The 23739-nt window shown below is 43.5% G+C and overlaps 1 protein-coding gene across 19 annotated transcripts in view; it reads right to left on the bottom strand.

The window, feature by feature from the left end:
* Positions 1 to 23739, bottom strand: part of CELF4 (CUGBP Elav-like family member 4) — a 710045-nt gene that overhangs the window by 112337 nt on the left and 573969 nt on the right. For 14 of the 19 annotated variants that reach the window (XR_005255538.1, XR_005255539.1, XM_038125919.1 and 11 more), the window contains exons 4-5: positions 5886 to 6014; positions 1089 to 1168 (exon numbers count right to left, since the gene is read on the bottom strand). Coding sequence is in view for 17 of the 19 variants with exons in the window: in XM_038125919.1 (XP_037981847.1) it covers positions 1089 to 1168; positions 5886 to 6014 (209 nt within the window). In the remaining 2 variants the exon portion in view is untranslated. The remainder of the gene's footprint in view (positions 1 to 1088; positions 1169 to 5885; positions 6015 to 23739) is intronic. The other 5 variants (XM_038125915.1, XM_038125923.1, XM_038125927.1 and 2 more) reach the window with 1 other exon arrangement.

The following is a 23739-nucleotide window of genomic DNA, read 5'->3' as shown; positions in this document are numbered from 1 at the left end:
CCATTTTTAAACTGATTTGTCTAAGATGGGGTTCCAAAAAATGAGATCTTGATAGTTTGCTAGTTTTAGAAACCTTTTTGCTTGTAAAGAATTTTCCTTTTTCATCCCTGCAAAGATCTAGAGAAAATCTGTCAGGCTCACTTTAAACTTATTTGGATAAATTCATGAATTTACATTAGAGTCTCTTACTGAAAGGGAGATTTTACACTCTCAAATATTTTTAATTGAGCTTTCTTGTATCCTTTCCAAGTTGTCAACATGCTTCTTAGCCTTCCATGATTTACACTGTGAATAATTAGTAATAAAAATAATACACTATTATAATAAACCAAAACAATTTGTACCAGATTTCCTTCTCCTACTGACAGTGGAATGCCTTATATCCTTCTCTGTCTCATGGTGGTGCACGAATATCTATTTGCATAGAAATACAACTCCATTTCTATTTAATTGAACAATCAGTCTTGAAACCCCATATGACCAGAAATTTGTGCAAGTGGACTGATCCCTCAATTGTTTCCTGCAAGATCCAGTGATTGGTCTGGCACACTTTCAAAGGGCAGGTGTAGGGGACCAGACTTATGCCTAGGTTGGTACTTTTGTAATAACAGAGACAGGCACCCATCACTGTTGTGATTTGTCTGTAGCCCCTACTACCATGATGTGAACATGCTTTTCTCTGGCAAAAAGTTCTTTATCCTTTGCCTAGAGACAAGGACTCTCAGAGGAGGGAAGATGAAAAGACCCTTAGACACCAGTTCCTACTTGATTAATCCCTCTGAAACTTGAAAGGTTGTGCCCATGGCGAGTCTGACCCTAACTTTTTGGCATCTGTGAACCATTTGTCTTTTTTTCAGGCCATCAAAACTGCTGGTGACAGAACACAGCACCCATTGGAGTTCTGTGCCTGTGAGGAATGACACTACCATCCCAGCCTTTCCTCTGATGACTTAAGCACACCCAAGGCCCTGGGCCTTCCTGGGTGATGAGTTGCAGAGCACAGATAAATAATTTCTCTTCCTCAATCAGGCCACAGGGCAGCCAGGGCTGGCCCAATTCTCACTTGCCTGTGTTACAGAGCTACTCACCGGCATTGTCTGGCTGCCATGCAAGGCATTGATGGCAGCTTGGGCCTCTGCATGTGAAGAGTATTTCACAAACGCACACCCTGGAAGAGGAAAAAGAAGAACGTAAGAAAGTTTTACATGGATACCATGAAATTCCAACTAGCTAAGCATCCTGCCCTCAGAACTGACCAATAATATGGCTGTGAAGAAAGTATAACCAAAAAAATGTGTCCTGATCCTTTTTCAGAGTCCAGACATCAGCAGCCTGAGGACCTCTTAAGGCTAAGCTGCTTCCAGAGTTCTCACATTACTTGTAATAAGTACTGACAGACACAAACTTAGCAAGAACATCTTGAATCCAGTCATGTTTTGACATCCACAGCTTTCCATGGCAGAATCTTGCACAGTTTTACTATATATTGAGTGAAAAAGCTGTTTATTTTATTTATATTAGACCTAATGATGAGTGTTCCTCCCTCTGTGGTTGTGAGAAACAGCATGGAAGCATGTGCGAGTTACTGGAAAGGTGCACATTCTTGACTCAAGCAACCACAGGACAAATGTACAGAAGGTATTCAAGTTACTCCAAACCCACAAGGTACCTTATATTTTCACTGCTTGGTAGAGCTCTGTGACAGACTGCCCAGAGCTTGTTTTGGCTCTAAGCCACTTAGGTCTGGCAAAGCATGAGACACCTTCTGGTGAAGTAGCAGGGGTGGGAGAGGAGCCCATGTGTTGATTACCATCCTGCCACCACTAAAACTTGAATCTTAGTTTTTCATAGCTGCAAAGTCAGTGCCTGTGTAGGTGTTCTCTTATGGACATTAGAGAAATGTGGGCAGTGTTTCTCTGGCCTGTATTGCTGTATGAGGAATCTCACACTGAACTCTTACATAAGGCTTTAGGGCAGAAAGGTGCATTTATGTGTAGGTGCTGGAGTGCAAAAATGATCAACACTTCAAAGGGTTACGTGCACTTCTAGGGTGGGGAAAAGTATTGCCAACACTCCCAGCTACTAGCAAACTGACTCAGAGATGGGAAGGGTAATTTCCATATGCTAAGGCAGTTTCTGGAACAGATTGGGAGAGATCTGAGAAGTTTTGGCTTCCATCCCCTTTATTACTACCAACGACTTTTGAGCTTTTAATCAATTTGCAAAGCCCTCTCGATTTCCCTGAGAGGGTACAGATTGCAGGGCGCAGGATGCCAGTCCTGACAGTGGGATGACTCTCCTTCAGCCCCTTTGCAGCAAGTTGAGATAGTCTTCACACCCTTTTGGGTCCCTACAGCACAGAGTGAAAGTAGAAGAGATGCAAAGTAGAAGAATGAACCCCAAAGGTCCCTAGAATCATCACTGCAGGCTGATAGAAGTGAGATTAAAGAAAGTAGTGATAGCCTGTTCTAAAAATAATAGACACATATAAAATATCTTACGGTTCGCTTTGAGGGCTGTTCACTTTGCATCAGCCTCTCAGCTCTGTGCTCAGGCTGTATTTCAGGAAAGGCCCAATGATTATTGCTAATAGTTGGATCTAATTTATAAGGAGCTGAGAAGAGACAATCGTGAGAAAATGAGATAGATAAACTTCAGCTGGAAACAATAGGGATCAATTATGACATAATCCCAGCCCAGCATTCCCAGGCTCCGGAGATACTGCGTCTTCCTCTTCATTAATCAGAGATAATCCAGAATTAGGGTGTTTAATTATTTGCAGAGATTCTTTTGTACTTTCTGCCTCTAAAAAGAAGATGCTGATTAACAAATATACAAAAGCTTTCCAGTTCCAGTCACCAATTTAATTTAGAGCAGGATTTTTGGCTGTGGTGCTGCTGTCATGTTGAAGGCTTCACTCTTGTCAGGTGAAATTCACCCCTGTGCTGAGGGTCCTGATGGATCAGTGGAGCTGGATAAAGGTGGGAATAAAGGGAGTAGCAGGCATTTATCTTGTTTAATGCTCAGGATGTTAATGGGATCCCTCCTACTGCTTTCTATTAACTGCTTCCAGTAGGTTTTGAGGTAGCAGGATGAGTGGAAACTCAGCTTTTGCTGGTGTAAATGGCAAGACAGTAGCAGAGATCCCAACATTTTGTCCTTTTTGTTCGTGCATTTAATCAGATGAGGTCTGTCCACAACACCAGAAGTGCACATAATCTTCCTTCCCATTGTCACCAGAACTGCCTCCAGGAGCGGGTGAGCTGAGGATGTGAGTCATGTCACTCTTCTCAGAACAATGGTGTCCTTTTGACAGGAGCAGCTCTGGAGTGTGAAGGGATTTTGACACACATACAGATATAACCTCTGCTGAAGAGGGTGATACATGTGCTTAAGGTTTTCTTGTTCCTTTGCTTCCAGACTAGGGCTGGAAGGGCTGCCCTGATTGTTTTGTCAGCTTGGAGGAGACTGCAGAATTAGGCCCTAGAATTGCAATTGCACAGGGTAAGGCTCTTCTTGCAGAGAGTGCTGTTGGAAATTTTTACTTTTTGAGCTATTGAGGCAGAGTGCTGAATGGGAAAAAAATCAGAAAGGGAAGAAGAATAGCTGCACAGAGAGCAGCAGCAATGAAGACTCTGTGGGTCTTTCTGGATCCACTTCAGGTCCCTTGCCTGAGAACTCCTGCACTCCTGCTTGGACCCTGGTGAGTTTTACCTGGAGTGGTACAGAAGCACTCATTCCCTCCCAGGGAACACAGGTGCTACATTCCCCTTCAGGGTGAGAAATTCCTCAGTCTCAGCACTTCTGCCACCTCGTTACCTGCCCCATCCACTGTCCCTAGCACTGCAACTCACGCAGGAGGTATTTCTGCAGACTCTGAAGGCCATGGCCCATGGCTCAGGAGAGTGCTCACGGCTTCAGGAAAGGCTTAGGCAGCTTCTTGGCTATGCCTGGACTGTGATGGGATTAAACTGGGGAGCTGCTACCCAGCTTCTGAGAGCAGTTCTTGCACTGAGCTACCTGAAGGGTGTAGAGGCTCGCCACAGAGATCCCTGGTGGGCTGGGCAGGATTTAAGTGCATGGGATCTGACTGCTATCTGGAATTTAGACAATCTGCTTAAATCTCAACTTACGTAGAATTTAAGCCTTATGGGTTTTACCCAAAATAAGTAGCTCACAAGCAATGTGTGTCACATATTGGTTTCTAGCAGATGGAAAACATTACAGACTGGGAATAACTTTGTGGGAGTTGTGGCTTGCCTGACTGTCTCCTAAGATAAGGGCACTAGCCTTAAGTTTTCCATTGGATTGACTGCTCTGTGTGCATGTGTGCATGCAAGAAACTGTGTGTGTGTAAATTAGGAGCTTCACATTCTCAGTAAATAGCACCAGCAAATGGAAGCTGGTAATATTAACTCTGTCAGGCTCAGTATTGATCCTGAACAGCTCAGTGACACGTCAGCCTGAGACTGCAGTCTGCTAGCACTAATAATTAAACTGGTTAGCAATATGGAGCTGCCACTCAGATTCTGTCTTATAATGAAATTGTTTTAGAAGGAAAAAAAAAAAAAGATAGAGCAAGTATGAAGACAAGTCTGTGGGTTGGATGTCCTCTGGAATTTGTTTCTTACAGAACTCAGACTTTATTGCCTTTATTATTGCTCTGTTTAACTCCTTCGCTATTAGATTTCATTCCAGGTGGAAGCGGACAGACAAGCTTTTTTTTGCTTTTTCCAAATTTACTAATTTGTTCAGTGAATGACATGCTTAACTGTCTGCTGTTATGATGACTGAGCTTCTCTAGGACATCCTAGCCTACTTCTTCCCTGTGGGCCAGACCCTGCCTTTGGGTGTAGTAAAAATGAAGAAACCCCAAAATTGAAAAAAGGTGCCCACGGCTTATTTTCAGCCATTTATCTGTGCTGATGTGTGTTGAACAGCTATGAGGCTGGTGTAAAGTAACTTTTTTGGCCACCAGTGATTTTATGAAATAAAAATATCTTTCTCCAGTGCATCACTGCAATTTGGATTTTTTTGCCTCCCTGTTGCAAAAATGTGCTGGTTGATTTTGTCACTTGTCAAAATATCCAGTGAGATAAGAACTGTGGCGGCAGGACTGGCCTCTTCTCTGGTTTATGCCATATTATATGCAGATCAATATTTAATGGACACATTAACTGCCAGGAGGGGAGAGTTTCCTATTCAGATTGAAGTTACTTTATCTAGAGACTTTTGGGGAAAAATATTACCTTCCTGCACAAGAAAGAAACCTCACTCTCATGCCTGGGCTGTGGCAGAAGATCTTTTGTGTATCCAGGTAAAAAAAGTGGCAGAAGGAGGAAAGGCACCTAGTTTTGCAATGAAGTATTTGTGTGTTTCAAACAATAAATGTGCAATGGGCGTAATATTTAAACTGGCACCTGTACCCTTGCAGCTGCAATCACTGGCAGCATGAGTCCATGCAAAGAGCAGGTGAAGGAGAGAAAGACCTGGGGCTAGTAGATGAGAGACAAACAGAGATGATGACGGAGCCAGAGTGTCAAGATGTAAAGTAACAATACTGGCTTTTTTGAAAGAAAGAGTCATCCTGTTCAATGGGGTGGGGAGAGCACATCTTGAGTGAATGTAAAGGCCCTGTTCAGAGGGGAGGCATCAGTTTGCATGTGGTGACCCATAGCCCATTGGAGATGAGTGTTTTACAACATGATCCGCTTTTTCCTCTGACAGACAAGCAGAGAATGACCATGGGAGTAAAAATGTGCCTCCTCCTAAAGTAAGAGATGCTGTTCTGGGGGTTGCATGATACTTCTCTCACACCAGAAAATTATATATATACAAAGAGCAGGGTCTAGCTCAAGGCATCTCTAGCACAAGGCATCCCTTACCTTTGCTGTTGCCATCGGGTCCCCGAAGGATTGTGCACTCCTCGATGTTGCCAAACGCCTCGAATAGCCTGCGCACATCGTCTTCCGACTGCTGCTTATTGAGCATGCCCACAAAGAGTTTTCTGTCTTCTGGAACAAAATAAAGAGATGCTTACCATATTTCAGGAGGGATGTGAAAGCCAAGATGGCTCAGTATCATATGCAACACAAACGGTGACTTCACCAAGGTGACACATCTCAGAAGCTGCTAGTCTTTTCAGGTCTCTGGCTCAAAAAAACTTAACAGCCTCTGACTTCATATGAGTACTTGGAAATAATCCACCAAATTTTGGGAAAACCAAACCACCAAACAACAAACAAAAATGGTTTGGTTATTTATAAAATATTTTTCTGCCTCTTAAAATCTAGGCACCAAAGTCTTCCCAATCAGCTACTTCTGATCAGTTTTTGCAGTCAGTTTGCAATGACAACATTGCTCAGACTGCAATCCAAGAGGAATGTGATAAATATAGTACATTGGAACCAAGTCCAAATGAAAAATAACATAAGTTAGTACCCCTCGCAATACTAAATAAGTTGGAGGCAAAAAATGTTTAACATAAGCTTTTTAAAATCAGGATATAACAGAAGTCACAGCCTGTAAACTGGAGACTTGTCATTCATGCCCACTCAGAGACATGTATCTACAAGTTTGGATGAGATTTTTAATATATTTATAAAATTCATTTGAAATAAGCCCAAAGTTTCTGAAACTTAAATTGTGTTTTGAAATATAAAGTTAACTTATACGATTGTTAATATATGAGATAGCTCAAGCAGGTGGTATTTCATGCCAAAGCAGGATGTTTTCTGCTAATGGATAATTGTGTTTTGAACAAGGATGCTCAGTATGACCCAGCACTGTGCACTCACAGGACCAAACGTGTCCTGGGCTGCATCCAGAGCCCCATGGGCAGCAGGGGAGGGAGGGGATTCTGCCTCTTGATCAGGTTTCTGTTCAAAGACTACTACCATTACACCCAGAAAAAAGGGAAATTTACATAGTTTACATCATGTATGTAAGCACGCCATTTGCACATGATTCATAAATGTCTTATTTATGATTCATTAAATGCTATGTAAATGTGTGAACCAATAGGGTTTTTTTCAGAGCACGTTACAGAGCAGCTGTAACTAATTTGAATAAATATATGTAAATATAAAAATAATTTTTTACAATTTAATTTACTTTTTTAGTGCACAGGTTAACCTAAAGCTGAACAAAACACTGGTTTGCAATAACCCTTTTCTGGCTGACTAATTGGGCAATTCATGTCACTTTTGTTCACTGAGAAATCACTGGAGTAGGCAATCTGTTCTGCTTCAAACCAGTGTTTGATCAAAATTCCCCTCTCCAAGATGCACCTGCACATTGGCAAATTACTTTACAGCCTTGGATGTGAATAATTTTTCATGCAGTGGCTATTGAATAAGGATATTAGGAGCTTTCAGCCCTGCAGTCGAGTTATCCACAACAACGAAAAGTGTACTGCCCACAGAAAAGCAGGAATTATGTTGCCTTCAGCTAGGCTGCTGAACTGGTAGGAAAAATAAGTTTGGGGTGATACAGGTACACTTCTGATAAGTGAGAAAAACAGAAATAGCCTTCTGATAGACCTGTTAAAGCAAGAAATATTCTTACTTTATGATGGAATTTATTATGCAGAGAGGTCTCTGCTAGCAACAAAAAGTTCAGATTGTAGTGGTGCACAAATCCCCACTTAACACCACACAGCTTGTAGGTTGTCCCCACTTCAGAAGAAGGTGATTTCAACATGTGGAAGGCTTGTTTTCCCAATGACCAAAGTGTGCTGCAAAATAGACTCCAAGATGTGAGGTACAAGCCTCAGAGAAGCAGCTGCTGAAGTTCATGGTGTGCACTGGGGAGTATCTTTCAGTCTAGGGCATGATAGAGCCTTAGGAAATGAGTCCAGTCCAAAGTCCAAAGGTTCCCCAAGTGTTGGAAGAAAACCTACCAAGCAAATGGGACCAGCTTCCTGCAAGATATTTTAGGAAGGGGGCAGATCAGCTGGGAAGAGATAGGAACATGATTGGCAAAAGGTTTTGCCTAGAAACTTTGTGCCTGTTAAATACTTCCATGGAACAGAAGACTGTGATACTGTACTTTATACAGCTTCCCCTGTTCCAAATAAGCTGCATCAGCAAAAGCACTCCTCTAGCTGTGTAACTGTTTTCACCAGACTTTTTGCTAATATAAATGTATCATTAAAAAAAAAAAAAAAAAAAATCACCTCCCTCCTCTGTCAGCGAAACTCTCTAGTGTGGAACTGGCCTGAAACTGCCTTGTCTGGTCTAGTTTACGCAAAGCTCAAACCTCAAACCAGGTGTTTTTGGAACTGCTCAAATTATTATTTTTACATCCCCCCCCACGCCTCTTTGCAGTACGCTGGGACTGCAGTGGCTGGCAGATGATGTGGTGCTTTGGTGAGCTGCCCATGAGGTGGTCATCTGACCATAAGGGGCAGGCTCTGCCAAAGGGGAGGATCACCTTCCCCAGGAGCTGCTGGTCCCAGGGAGATGGTGTGAAGAGGATCCCCATGGACAGCCACTGCTTGGACATCACCTCCAACCCCATCTCCATACCAGCATCCCGTCTGCCTCCTGAGAAACAGCACCCCATGTAGTCAGGGGAATCATTTGTTATATCTGCCACCTCAGAGCTCTACACAATCACACTCTATGCTGATAAAAAATTAGTTGATTTAACAAGATTTTTTACTTTCAGGAGTTTCTATAACAAAGTGCATTTGCCTCTCACATCCCATCTCTTTCAGGGAACTCAACACTGTGTTTTAACAACACTCACCACATATCCTGAGTAGAAAAAGAGAGGGAAGAGTTTCGCAGAAGGGACCATTTAATATGTTCCAGGTCTTGGCTAATGAGTTTATCCTCTAATGGTCTATTATGAGCCTCTTACACTCTGGGCATCATCATAGACTACTCTTCCACATCCCAGACAGAAAGCTGACATGCCAAGCACCAAGAAAACTACTTCTGAATTGTAAATATGTCTAAAAAATGCCATGAATTTGCAAGATTAAAATGAAGAGGGGATGGGCTGATGTCATCAAGGTGTGTCTTGACCACGTGTGCACACCACTTGTGCTCCTCACCAGGTGTTTTTGGTGTCCTTTAGTGAGATTTGAGGGTGCTACATCCTACAAAAATCTGAGTCTTAGGCTGCACGTAAGCCTGGAGCAGTTCTAGATGATGCTGTCCCTAAGCTCTTCCTGCCTCTAGGGTCTGTCTCTACCAAAAGTAATCCACCCATATCAACATCCTGAGTCCCATGCTTCCTCCTTTTTCAGTGAGACATTGTTCCCACTATCTGTGTCTCAGGAGCCACACCGAAATTTCAGAGCACTGGGCAGACTCAGTCCCCTATCTCCTCCACTGCCAGGCTCAATGCTCAGTGTCATTTCAGACTGTGGGACTGTGGGGCAAAAAATCTTTTGACCAGACTTTCCTAAGACATGGGTCCCAGACCAAAGTGAACACACAGTCAGGGAGAACAGAAATATCCCTGTCTGGGGCAGAAGAGAAAGATAAAAGAGGCCAGGCATGAGCGCATGATCTGGGATGTCCCCAGCATGAGCTGTGGACATGACCTCGTGCTCCAACCTAAACTGGTCTGTGGCCAGAGAGAGGCAGCTGTACCTTGCAGTACCACACAGTCTTGCTCAATGGAGATGGGCATGCAGGAGGAGGAGCATCCTCCCATCTCCTCCCTATGAGGGGAATGAAGACAGTGAGCTCACTCAGTGTGTCTAAGAAGAGGTGTGATGGAAGAGGCCTATTTCATGTAGCCTCCTCAAGGCCACACATGGCTGTGCATCAAGTATTCATTCATATCAGAGTGTCTTCCCTTTGCTTTTGTGAGGAACAGCCTGTGCAAATTTCTGTCTTTTACATTCTCCCAAGTCACAATTTCAGTTTCTGTCTCATCTGAGGACTCACCACTAACCTTGCTGCAGCAACATCTCTAAAACTGGCACCACTATGAGCAGTGACCCTGCCCTGCAACATTGCAACTGAATATGGTGCCCATGTGAGCCTCTTCTCTTCATGGTTTTGTCTTCACTCGTTATTGTACACCCCATTATCTTTTTCTACAACTGAGTCCATTGTGCCCACTTTGCCATGGAAATGTCCAACCATGGCTGGATATTTTTGTGTGTGGTGGCACAAAGGAGAGCCAAGGAGATTTTTGCTGATGAATTCTGACAATACTGAAAATTAGGTTCTGCTCGGTCTGCCCCATTTTGCCAGAAAAAAAATCACAACAGTGACAGAAGGTCCAAGATCTTCACAGGAGGACAGGAAGGGAGAGAAAGACCACTGCAACAGCAAATCAGAGTTCCCAGAGATGTTTCTTTGGTCACATTTCCAATACCCCTGTGGAACCAGGCTTCCCTCTTCTTGACCACTCTGCCAGGAGTGGAGGCTCATGCCTGTCAGGAAAAGCTGGCTGCAAGGCACCGTGGTGAAGAAATGCAACTTGTCAGATAAATATACAACGTCTATAGACCTCTCTGCAGTGTTTATATGCAGCCTTGGCACCTTCCCCAGTGCAAATAGGGGTTAAATTATTCCCTGTTCTATTTGTATTTAAATGTTATGTTTCCATGATGAGTGTAAGGCAGAGGTGTCAGATGGGCCCGGGCGAAGGAGGCGGCACACGTGAAAGGTGAAATAATAGAGCGCTGCAAACCAAGTGCTGAAAGGAGCTGGGAAGGGGGGACACTGGAGCGAGGGGGAGAAGGGGGAGGACGGGCACTAATTAAAGAGACAGAAGGGACAATGAGATGCAGGATGTTTGACCCTCTGTGGAGCAAGAGGACAAGAACAAGAATCACAGCAATTGTGGAGGGACTGGGGGAAAATTAGGGTCACTCGCAGGGAGACATGACACAGGATTGTGTTTATCCCGATAGCTTTGCTAATGTATGTGTGTGCGTGGGGGTACATTTAGATAAGAGTATATAAATACACTTGTGTTCTTGTATTCCTCATGCAAAACAAAGAGGTTGAATCCTTGTATTTGGAAAGCACAAACCGGCTTTACCATCTACAACTTCCGAGGCCTTGGAAATAAAGAGGGACAGATTCACCGTCTCTGTGTCCCAGGCTAATTTGTATAGCTAATAATTATTTGTGCCTGCTGCTATTCCCCTCCTTCCCAAACATGCTTGCACACACAGAGGGGGACCAGCTGCAGTGCCCTGGTGCTGGCAATGGGAAGGCCTTTAAGTTTATCTCCTTGGCACCATGACACAACAAACAAGCAGCGTAGAGAAGTTTTCTATGCAGGTGTGGGTAAGAAGAAAAGCCAGTGCACAGGACCAAGTGTCACATTTACCAGAGAGGAGGCAGGAAGTAGAGTTGATCTTGCTTGCCCACTCTCTTAATTCATCCTTGGCAGAGAAGGAAGAGGAGATAGCACTGAGAGTATTCATGACAGGCACAGAATCAGAGTAGTTTGGGTTGGGAGGGACGTTTAAAGGTCATTTGGTCCAAGCCCCTGGCAGTGAGGAGGGACATCCTCTACTAGAGCAGGTTGCTCAGAGACTTGTCCAACAGAATCTTGAAAGTTTTCAGGAATGAGAAACTCTCCTCTGGGCAGCCTATGTCAGTGTTTCACCAGCTTCATGGTGTAAAATGTATTCCTTGTGTCTAGTGAATAGGCTCTTTTGTTTGATAAGAAGGAGCCTTTATCCTGTTGGTACTGGTGATATTCAGAAGTCTGTCCCCACCTCTCATAAGCAACCTAAAGTATTTAAAGACCCTAATAAGGTCTGCCTGAAACCTTCTCTTCTCGCAGGCTGTCTTCACAGCAGAGATGCTCCAGCCCCCTGATTATCTCGTGACTTCCTCTGGATATTGCACAACAGGTTCACAGCCTTATAGCAGGGGCCCTAGAGCTGGGTGTAGCGGTCTCAAAAATGCAGAAACAGCCTCACAAAAACAGAAGAGAGGGACAGAACCACCTGCCTTAACTTTTCTTTGATGAAGTTTAGGACAAGGCTGGTTTCTGGGCTACAAGAGCCCATTGCTGACTCATGTCCAGACTTTCATCCCCCAAAACTCCCAGCCCCAAGCAGTGGGATCAGGCATATGCCAAAGTGACAGTGGTGAAAAAGAGCTATAAACCTGGGTTTCTTTCAGACAGTCATGACCGAGGAATCCTCCACAGGTCCAAGAAGGAAGAAAGAAGGAGCTTGAGAGAAGAAGGGTAGGCTGCAGATGCCCTGAATGTTATGAAAGTTTGATTTGAGCTCTTAACTCAAATCTGCCAGCTCAAACCTGTCATTCTTTTGAGCCAGAGTGCCCCAACACTCCCCTTAACCTGTGCTAATCAGGTGATCAATAGGCTAAAAGCAGGGCATTTCCCAGGGCCTGGGTTTCACACTCCTATTGCCATTTTCACAGCACTCCTACAGCTACGTGATGATGATTACCACCCTTTCCACAGGGGAAGTGATTATGAATACTGTTGTAGCTAATTGTAAATTAGCTAATTATCTTCTCCGTGGTACCTTGCTGGAAAACACATGAACCTTGTAAAATAGAGGTGCTTCAAAAATTAGGATGGGGGAAAAATCCAACAAGATTCAAAAGCCCAAATAACAGAAGCATAGTGCTCCAAACTCCAAACAATAGCAAACAAACCCTCCTTCCACCTGCAGCTCCTATTTTGCCCCTTTTCCCTCCTCCTCCCCATATCAAACAACACCCTCAAGGGGCTAATTCTGCTGCAGGCTTTAAAATGTTTGCTGAGTTCACCTCTTCCTTGCAGCTGGGTGTTGTGGGGCATCCCTAATCACATCTTAGCAGGACTGATTTCTTTGCACTGATCTCTCCCCCTCCTCCCTCCCTGGTTTAGTTTTACTTAACAGATCCTTTATATCCCATACGTTAGCAGATATGATTGCACAGCTGCTGGTCTCCAACTGCTGGAGACAGAGGCTTTGAGACACCCGGGCTAGAGAGAATAACACTAATCTGAACAGCTGTGTGATGGGGACAAGCGCAAATGAATATAAGCCCAGGTGTGGGAGCATAATTCTCCCGTGCAAAGAAGGAAGCTTCATCCCACAGGTGCGTTACTCTCCACTGTTGCATGTCAAAAACTTAGTTTGAAGGATTTCTCTTACTTAATTGCTTGGCTGCACTCTGAGCCTTGACTTGGACATGGATCCTGTAAACACAGTGAAAGAACAGCTGAACAAGAGACACAGGGTCTGTCTGATTTTGTTTGCTGTCTCTGGCAACAGCCAGATTGGATGTCTAGGGAAGAGTAAAAGAATGGGGAATTTTGTTGATCCCCCCCCAGATATTCTCCTAGAATTCAGTGCTCTGCAATTCAGGGAATTCTGGAATCTGCAGTGTGGTTTTATTGTTTGTTTGTTTATTTTGGTTTGGGTTTTCTTTTTTTGTGTTTTTTTTTTACTTGTTTTGTTTTATTTTTCATATGTAGTAGTTTCTGAAGTGTCTTTCTTTGATGTAATTGTTCAGTGGACTTTTGAACCTGTGTGTGCTTGCAAGCATCCAGCACATCCTGCAGCAAGACATTCTCCAGCTTAAGCACGCACTGAGTCAGGAACTTCTTCCTTCTGCTTATTTTCAACATGCCACAAACTATTTTCAATAGATTTAACCTAGATCTTGCTTTGAGAAAGAGTGAAAATCATTCCTGATCCAGTTGTGGAAGAGGGGACCCATGAGGATATTCAAGAACTTGGCTGAAGCTCTTTTCTGTACATTTCAGACTGGTTTTTGGGACTCCTGAGTCCCATCTTAAGCCATACTTTGGAAACTAGGGAAAGGAAAAACACTTTTTTCTTAGGTTGATTTGTTATTCCTGGTACCAAAGAGATGGATGATTTTGCAGTTACTGTTCTTAAATACTTATATCTCTGCCAAGGACAGTGGCCTCAGTGGAAATACAGGCTACATAAATTACCCAGTGAAAAAGGCAGCCTCAGTTTCCCCATCTGCAAAAAGAATAATTTGTGTTTGCAACTGGCAAAACTGGACATTGGTGAGGTTTGCCATACTCCAGAAGCACAGGTAGCCCTGGTAGAAATAGTGAAATGTACCTGGCAGGCTGGGAGTCAGATCTGTGGCTGAACCCTACAATGGCTTCTATCAGATTTAAATGGCTGGAGCTTTCCCTACTCCTTTTCATGAAAGAGCGTGGTAGTAAGTCGAGGCAGGGTTTAGTCCTCAGTAAAAGTCTACTTTTGTAAATTAAAATGGCTGTGAATCTTGAAGTTATCTTACAGGGAGAGTTTTTCATGTCCTGCAGCAGTATGACTCCTAAAGACAGTGACACCGTGATCAAGGTGCTTGTGTCCAAGAGAACAGAGATGCTGTCTGCTGGTCAGAAACTGGAAAGAAAATTTACTTGTTGCCAGATGTTGAACCCAATGTCCAAGATGATGTTTCTTGATTAAACATGACTGGGCCTATTCTCTTCTTTCAGTGTCCTGGTCTATGTTACAGTCCTGCCTTCCTGAGGAAAGACCTGCTATACAGGGAACTGGAAGAGGTCCTTGATGCGCAGCAGCTGTAAACCACATCCAAGTATTGTCTGGGAGAGCAAGCGTATGAGCAGGATGGAAAAAGTGCAGAGCCATGATGAAAAATGGGAGGAGATGGAGAAGACTGTTCTGAGCAGGAGGGTGGGTGTGTTTTGGGTTTGGCTTGTCTGTGCTGCTGTAGCAACACCCTGTGTGCACCAACGCTGAAGTGAAACCCAACCACAAACTGAGAGCCTCATCTGGGCAGCTGAGATGAAAACACACTCAGGCTTCCTCTGTGCACATAGGGTATGGACAAAACTTTGGCCATGGGCCAAGCAAACCCTGCCATGAAGACATAGCCTAAACAATCCTAACAGCAGACTCTTCTTGTACAGCTGCAAATATTATAATCCCAAGACAAATATCTGTAGTTCTGACTTGCTGAACAGCACCATCACAACCGTCCATTGCCAAGAGATGTACAGATTCCCTGTGCAGATTCCCTGTGCAGATCTTAAATGACAGGTTTTATGGTGTTTGATATTGAGCTGGGAAAACGACTTGAAAAGATCCATTTTATTTGTAGCCCTTGCTTTGGAAAGCTGCTGGTGAGAAAAGTCTAAAACCCCATGCCAGGCAAAGCATAAAGCCTCTGCCTCTGAACTGTCCCTCACAGTTCATGATTCTTCTTAGTCGTTATCTGAAACACACAACTGGAATATTTTTGAGAATTGTCCCTGAGGCGATGCTTTTTAGGAAAAGACTTGGAAGTCAAAATCTGGTCTTTCTAAACTCAACCTACAGCCTAAACACACACTTTCTTTTCACAGTCCTGCCACAACAAGAAGAATATCTGGATCTAAATCAACCTTTCAATCATTAAAAAAAGGTAAAATTAGTCTTCTTTCCATAGCTGTTAGCAGCCTGTTCTTACAGTTCCCATTTCCCAGGAACAATCCTGGAAACATTCTTGGGAGAAAGCACCTAAGGAGACCCAGCATGGAAGAGCGGATGTGTCCAGCTGTGCTATGACTAAACTTCACAGGAATTTGCATGACTGTTTAGGCTCCTTCTTCCTGTGAATTCACAAATATTATCTCAGCCCAGTTTGATGGATTTCCAGAAGAAGAAGGAGATGAAGGAAAATACTGTCTTGTACTATCAAATGACACCTCAAATGAACACTGATTTATGCTTTTGCACTCATCTTTCAGAAGCAGCTCAGATTTGAATACCACTCCTATTGCCTTTGGTTCTGGTGAATTTAACAGATCTTAATTCCTATGTGTAACATCCCCTTTTCACTCTGTGGCCACACAAGGTTGAGGCTGAGCCTGAGGGGCCTTTTGGTTTTCACACCCATTCAGAGCAAAGCTTAGAAGCTTCTTGACAAACTCCGCAGGGTCAGTGGTGTCAAGACTGGTATGTCAGGAAAATAAGTTTCAGTTCCTAAACTCATCTCACTGGTGACCTGTCGAAGCTTTGAAACCCTTTCCAGAAGCCTAGAAGGCCAAGACATTAATCTGTGGTAGCACTCCAGCCTTGAGCACCGAGGACTATTGAAACAGCGTGGGCATGGGCAGGAAGGGGGGTGGGAAGGACATATTTTCTCTTGCAGGAGCTGGGACGACATTTCAGATCAAATTAAACTTCAGTTTTTAAAGACTTCAGTGGAGGTAATTGAAACACTTCCTCACAATTGCCTGAACCTAAGTGTTATCTCTCTTTTACTCTGTATATCATCCCTTTTCCCCCAAGCCTGAGACAGCCCCGCACGGCCACAGCCTCCTTAATATTAAAGACGGTGATTAAATGGGATTCGCCAAAAGACAAAGGGCTGAAAACCTGCCAATTGTTAATCCCTCCTTTGCTGTGCTTAAAAATTCCATTTTCTTCATTTGAAGAAAGGAGGGGGGGGGGGAAGAAAAGAGAATTATATGTCTATGTCTAATTTAAATTCTGGTGTCGCGGGTCCTGTTCCCTTCTCCCTCTCTTGACGTCTGAATATATTCCTTTATTACCATTATTACAGCTTTCTGATTGCATTAAAATTCATCCACACGCTTCTCTCCACATTCCACTTTTCTTTTGCCAGTTTTTTTGCTAATTCCCTTTTTCTCTCTCCCCTTTTCTCCCCACTTTCAAATTATACAGAATGTCATTAAAGATCTCCACAAAAATGCCTCAACTCCCTTCTCTATTGCTTTTATAAACTTCCTGGCTTTTTTTCCTCTCCATGCCCTCATCTACAAACAAAGAAAATGAAGAAAAGGCAAAAGAAAACAATAATAATAAAGGAATCCAAGCAGCACATCTCAGAGGTCTCAATAACACCTTTCCTACTTCATACAGCTCTTAGCCTAATGTTCATTTCAGTTATGAAGCTGTATTTCACAGAGAAGTTTTGTGCTTTTCTTGTTTGATGATGTACCTGAAATCCTTAGTTAAAATAAAAAGTGGAGTTTGCCAGGCTGTGTTTATGAGCATGTAAAGAGAGAGTCTTGCCTGTAACTGCAAGTAGAAAAATAAGAAGATTGAGGGAAAAATAATTTCACCCTTCTTTATGGAGCAAGACCTGAAATCCTGTAAGTGTTTGCTTTTGGATGTGAGCAGTAGAGCTGAGCATGCAGTGCATGTGGCCAATTGCAGGCGAAGAGTACAAGACCTGAACCCCAAAAGAATCCACCCAGTTAATCCTTCAGACATCCCACTGACTGCTAGGACATCCTAACAGCGACTTTTTTCCCCATAAGGCAGGTCACCTAAAAAGACAGCACAACTTTTGTTAAACCAGTTCCGCTCTAACTGGGTGGAAGACGCATTTGGGAGAGTTTTTTGATAGAAATGAAGGTGAGAATGGGACTCTGCTTCTCTACAGAACACACCTGCATATGGGCAGCTGAACAATAAGGTGGAGGCACATGATGTGGTGCCAGTGTGATTAGGCTGGGGTGTCTGGTCCTCCCAGCCTGTCCTTGTGACTAGCCTAGCCCAGCTGGCAGGAAGAAGCTGATATTATGAAACTTTAATGCATTCTGGCCCGTTCTTCCTAGGATGCCTAAGTAGGTTGTTTGTTATTGTTGGTAGTTTTACGTTTGGTTGGTTTTTGGGGGTTTTTTTGCTATTATTATTTTTGCTGCTGTCACCCTCAATTACACCGATATAATGAAATGACTGAAACTGGATGAAAAATGGATTTTTTTTCTATAAGAAATACTGATGTCTCAAAAAATGTACTTCCACTTTGAATTGGAGAGGCCAAAGTTCTTGTGAAACGGAAATTCTTCAGTTGTGAAATGTTACAGGGTATTGTCTCAGAGGAATAAAAAGCCTTTGTCTTAATAACCTCAAAACATAAAATATATAAAGCAGAATGGCTGCGGTTTTCAGCCAGACAAAAGAAAGCATATTTTCACACACTATAAGAATAAATAAAAGACATTTCTGTCATGGGATGTTGCTGAATGCAAAAGTAATAAATTAGCTCCAAGGCGAATGAGACAGATTAGTGGTGCTTATGTCCACTCAGTGCTATAAAACATGAATATCCAGATGCAAAATCTATCTTTGTCACTAAACCTCTGTCTGCTGGAAGCCAGAAGGTGTTAGGGGGAGGATCACTCTTCATAAAAGCCTTGTTCCTACTGTTTCTAATGGGCACTGTTGGAGCAGAGGATGCTGGACTAGACAAACTTTTGGTCTAACTCAGGATGGAAGCTAGTGGTTTAATACAATACAGACTTGAAACAAAATTAGATCAAAAAGATCCCATTTAAATGATAAATTTGCACCTCCTGAAAAGAGAACTCAATGCCTTAGTTTGAAAAAAAAAAAAAAAAAGAAAGAGAGCAAAAATCTCACTGAAATGAATCTGTTTCAGGGGAATGCTTTGCCTGTTACAAAACTGCACGTTGGGCTAGGCACCTGGTCTTTTGAAACACTTTGGCCAGCTTGACAAATGACCCAGGAAATGAATGGGTCTGTTTCAGGATGTCACCCAGCAGGATCTGGCTTGACTTATCCACATATTCATTTAGACTGTTACCCTAAGGTGTGTCTAAGGAGGAACATTATATTCCAGTGATGTTACACCAGTGCTTGAAATAAACATTGGGGATTCAGGGTTAGAGCTGAAGCTTATTGAAGTTAATGAAAAAGAGTGCCACAGAGCCTTGCAGGCTTTTGATCAGACTCCCGATTTGCTGAAACTCTGCTCAGATGTCCATGTCCCTGCCACTGCTGGGTACTGTAGATTCTTCCTGATGCAGAACAATGTCTTACACCCATGCCAGGAGAGATCTGGTGAGGACAGAGCAGAAGGACAGCAAGAGCCTGGACTACGCCCATCACACATTTTCTGTGCCAGGGTTTGGTAGTCTGCATGTATTTCCCAGACTTTGCCTGTTTGCTTACACTCCTTTCACCGTTCTGCTACAGTAAGGAAAAGAAAACAAACCCCCTGTGAAATCTCCTGCAAAGGCAAGACTCATCCTTCCTCTGAGTAGAAGACTTTTCTGCAGGTCTCACCCCAGGTTTAAAACAGCACTGCAGAGAAGTGAAGGAATGCAGTAAAACTGGGATCAGACAGGATGCCCTGAAATGCCAGGCAGGGCTTGCAACAGAATTTATAGTCAACATACTAATAGGGGAACTTTCCTTCAGTGACAGTAATATTCAGCACAGAGTTGTCACTAAGCAAGGCCAGCTAGACCCAAAAAGAAGTTATCCATAAAGGTGGGATGTCCAGAGCCCTTTCTGGAGTCCTCCAGTCACTTTTTCTCCCTGCATTTGGGCTGGTTTCAAAACTCAGCGGAGACCCATCCCGCTGAGCACATTGAGCCAAAGATTATTCCTCTGGGGAAAAGCAAGGCTGCTTTCTTTGATGTCACTTAGCATCTCCCTACAAACATTTTATTGAAGATTATTTCTTCCACCCACCTTCCCACCCCCCCAGCTCTCAACTCTGGCTGGCTTTAAATGCCACTGTCATTTCCATCCTCTGACAGAGCTCTTTAACTGCCGCGCCGAATGGCATTCGCTAAAACCAACTAATAGAAGGAAATGAGGTTAACCTTTAAGAAAGGTGAAAACGAGCCGGGTGCTATGCCAGCAGTAAAGAATTAGTTCATAAACAGCCTCCCGCTGCAGAGGCAGTTTAATGCAGGCACTGGTGCTGCCGGCAGGGCTGTGGACAGGTGGGTCTCAGAGGTGAGCTTGGTCAGGATAAGGTTGGGCACCTTCCCATTCACACAGTTTAGTCAGCCCTTCCCTGGTGAGCCTGTGGGGACAGTCCCATGGTTCTGATCTTGGCTGAAATCACGGATGGTTGTAGTGGATGTCTATGACATATTAGTGGCTTGCAACTGCAAATCTTTTCTCCATCATCTTCTCTCACATGCAGGAAGATGGGAGTGCTCAGGGCTAAATCCTGCCTTGTGTGTCTCCTTGCTGAGTTTCTCCTTTCCATCAGTCTGTTTTGATCCTTCTCAGCTCAGCCTAACGCTACCTAGTAACTCTTACTGAATGAGGGCTCTGCTTCTGTAAAAGTAACATAGCTGGGTGCCCTTGACCAGTCTGAAGGACCATTATTGTCCTTATGTTTTCCTTCAGGATTAATGAAATTGTTGTCTTGCTCATCAAGAGTTCGATAAAATCCTGGCTTTAAACCACACCTTGATCTTACATGTGCCACTCAAGCTCATACCCGAGACTGTGTGCTATAGAACTCATGGAGGAAAGCAAAAGGGAAGAGCTGGGGACAAAAGACTTCTATACACCTGCAAGAGAAGGGGCATCTCTTTGTCTACTCAGAAGATTGGATTTGGATTTGGCTTTGAACAACCTTATCTGGAAGAAGAGGGTCCCTGCCTGTATCAAGGGTGTAGAACTGGATGATGTTTTTCTTAAGAGCAGGTGAGTCTTAATAGGGGGGAACTCAATCCCTTACCAGTGGGCATCAGGAGATGCAGCACAGTGCCATGATGGGAACAAGACAAATATTTGTCAAGTAGTTTTCAGACAGTGCTCTGCTTCATCTAATTTTAATTAGACCAAAGAGCCTGAAGGCTGCATATACTACCAACTGTATCAACAACAACTGGCAGTATGAGATGGAGTCCATATGAAGTTTGTTTCTTGTTTTCAGTCAGTTTGTATAGATGCATTTCTGTTTTTTCACAGAAGTGCTCTGAAGCTGGTCTTTCATTTCAGCCCTGCACAGTGCTGCCCACACTATTGTTTTTCTCTTGCCATGGCATATTATCCATGTCAAAAGTGTTTGAAAGAGAAAATTATATACCTAGACCAAACGATTAGTAAGCATAAATCTAGAAAGCTTCCTGAAACAAGATCTTACTAGGTATAAATCAACATTACAGACATACACCGTGCAATGATAGAATTATTTGTCCCATCAACAGAGCTAGAGGCAAGATCAGCAAATATAAAAAACTGTTATCCCATTCCTACTAATGGGATAAATTAATTGATTAACTCATGGTAAAGTCCAAGTCTTAGAAAGGTGTTTCGAACCACCAGAGCTTTACTGTCCATATAGTAAAAAATGACCCTCCACAGGCTCTTTCCACCTCAGATTCATCATTACTAGTAATGCTTTTTGGCTAACAATGCTTTTTGGGGTGTGTGGAGAAAGGAGGGCTGTGCAAGCCAGATCTGAACCTGGCTCTGGTCCCTATTACTGCAACAGTACTGTAACTGTGCTAAGGGGAGTCATCTCTTCCCTTCATCAGTAGCCAGGACTCAGAGAAACAGAGAGAGGCAGAGAGCGAAGGTGCTGTTTTATAGCAAGCCTTTTCTGAGCTTGAGAGCTCGCTGTGCTATTATTTTCCCTTTTCCCCTCATTTCAGGCCTTTTTTGTGTTTCATGTTTGGCCCTCGGCAGGCTGAGAGACGTGCTGACAAGTTGTAACTCTCACTCGGCTTGGCGAAGGCTTTGTTCTCTGTGTGCGTGGCACAGACTCGCTTCCTCTTTCGAAATGTGACAGCGAGCGATAACACTGACACAGAGAGCCAGCGCCGGCCTCGGCACGCTCCCTGTGCTAAAGACCCTCTTCAGTGATCTGCAGCATCAGTCAACAAGTAAAGATGGGCATTGCACAGGGGAAAATACAGTCGTGGCAAACTCCTCCTTTCTCCCCAAACCCCCTTAACCCCAGGCTAGTCAGAGGCTCACACTCCTGACTGTTCAGAAGGGATTTGTAGGGGACTGGTCTCTCCCCCTCTGTACCCAAGATGCCCACAGAGCTGCCCCAGGAGGCTGAACCACTGTGCTGAAGCCATCCTGCTGCTGCCCCACAGCCATCCCCATAGGCTGTGTTTTGGCTAAAACGTGTGTCCTGGTGAGGGGCCAGCTCTTACTATGAGGACAATGGGCAGAACAACCGACAGCATCATAGCTTGCTTTGATGTGCATCCTCTTGTGACAAGAGCCTGCCTCTGACTTCTTGCTTTAATGTGTTTGGCACTGTGTCCAAATTAGAAAAGTTTCAGAGAAAAGTGCAGCCTCTCTCCAGGTGATTAAAGTGCTCTTTCATATATAGCCTATTTCCCCAGAAAAGGTACTTCCATAAAGGCCCAAGTCTCTTGGAGCTCTCTCAGGCAAGAATGGGCACAACTTTTCAAACCTGGCACTTAGAGGCATATGTTTCATTTATACAGTTTTTTTAAAAAACTATCACCTTTTTTAAAAATGAATGCCAGGCTTGGATCAGTTTTCTGAAGTACTCTCCCCACCAGTGTCACCTACTAAAATCATCTTTGTCCTTCAGGTTCTTTGTTTATAGAGGAAGAGGCCCACTGCATGGTTTTGCCCACCACCATGCTGGGAGATGATGTTGTCTTCCTCATCCATGCTAACCATTTTTCTACACCATTGCCCAGGTACTTTTCTAGGTTGCTGTCTTGTGAAATGAAACCCCTCATTCTTTAGGCCTGTTTTGCAGCCCTATTCTGCCCTGAGTCAACTTAGATTTGGTTCTGCAGAAACACGCACATAATGTCTTAGCTAGCCAAAGCTTGTTCAGAGTGACCTAAGTGACTTATATGACTCTGTATCAGAGTTCTGTCCTTACAATTTTCCATTTTGTGTTATCCACAGATTTTATCAGCCGGGATATTTAATTCCACATCATTCATGACAATGCTGACTAGCGTCAGAGCTGGCTACTGATCCGTGTAGAGCCCTGCTGCAAATACCCTCACTCTATCATGGTTTCTCTTTGACAACTGCATTTTGAGATTTGTCCATTACCCACTTCTTAATCCATTTAATGTCCACCCTCTTGAACACTGTGCTCAGCAAGAACTACAAGGAAGTTCCAATTCTAGAGAACCTTTGCAGCTCAAGATAACTTATACTGATAAGGAAAACTCAATCAGTCAGTTTTGCCACGGGAAAGATAGGATCTCAAAGACACATAGCCCCTCTCCTTCCTTCCCTTGCCTCTGGCATTGTTCCTTCTCCCAGCTTGAACAGCAGGACTTCACCTCTGCTGCAGCACCATCCTCTAACAACAGTATTTAAGTAATGCTGCATTTTCCTTTCTCCAGATATTGCTATAGAAGCTGGGCACAGACCTCAGTTATTTCTGTTCTTCGCTCTTGGTTATTGCAGCTTATTTTTAATGGCTGGTTCACTGGCAGGTTGTGTTTGCTATGCGGGTGTAGATGTTATCTTTGCAAATACAGTGACTCAACTACCCTAAGAACGACCCTGTTCTTCTTTATTATATTCTTGTCACTATAATGTCTGTGGGACCTTGGGATTAAATACCCCCTTACAAGCTACTCCCACTGAGATTGTGAGAGCTGGAGACCAGCAAATAAAGGAAACCAAAGCCATAATTCCTAAGAGTGTTTCATGTAACAAGAAACACAGGACAGTTTTTTCCTTTCTTCACCTCAATATCTTTTTTTCCTGGGAGCAAAAGTAATTGTACTGTATGCACTCAGAGACTTCCCTGCACAGTGAAGCAATGTAAAGGCAATAGGGTTCTTATCATTCAGCTTCCCTGAACTTTTCTCTGAGCTGGAAACAAAGCCCTGGTCCCAGTTGGGATGACATTTATTTAGCATATGTAATGTTAACCAAAATAAGTCAGGGAACATGCATTGAGTCCCGCTTTGTCTTTTTCATTGTTTCATTATTGGCTTCCACTATCTCTTTTTTTGACCTGTTCCAGACTGAGGAAGATCTAGCCCTGGGTGGTTTGGTGGTCCTTGGTCTTACAGACAGCTATTACCTGAAAA

The sequence above is a fragment of the Motacilla alba genome, chromosome Z (assembly GCF_015832195.1).
Source record: "Motacilla alba alba isolate MOTALB_02 chromosome Z, Motacilla_alba_V1.0_pri, whole genome shotgun sequence".
In the NCBI taxonomy this organism is placed as follows: Eukaryota; Metazoa; Chordata; class Aves; order Passeriformes; family Motacillidae; genus Motacilla; species Motacilla alba.
This window is presented reverse-complemented; position numbering and strand designations above follow the sequence as displayed.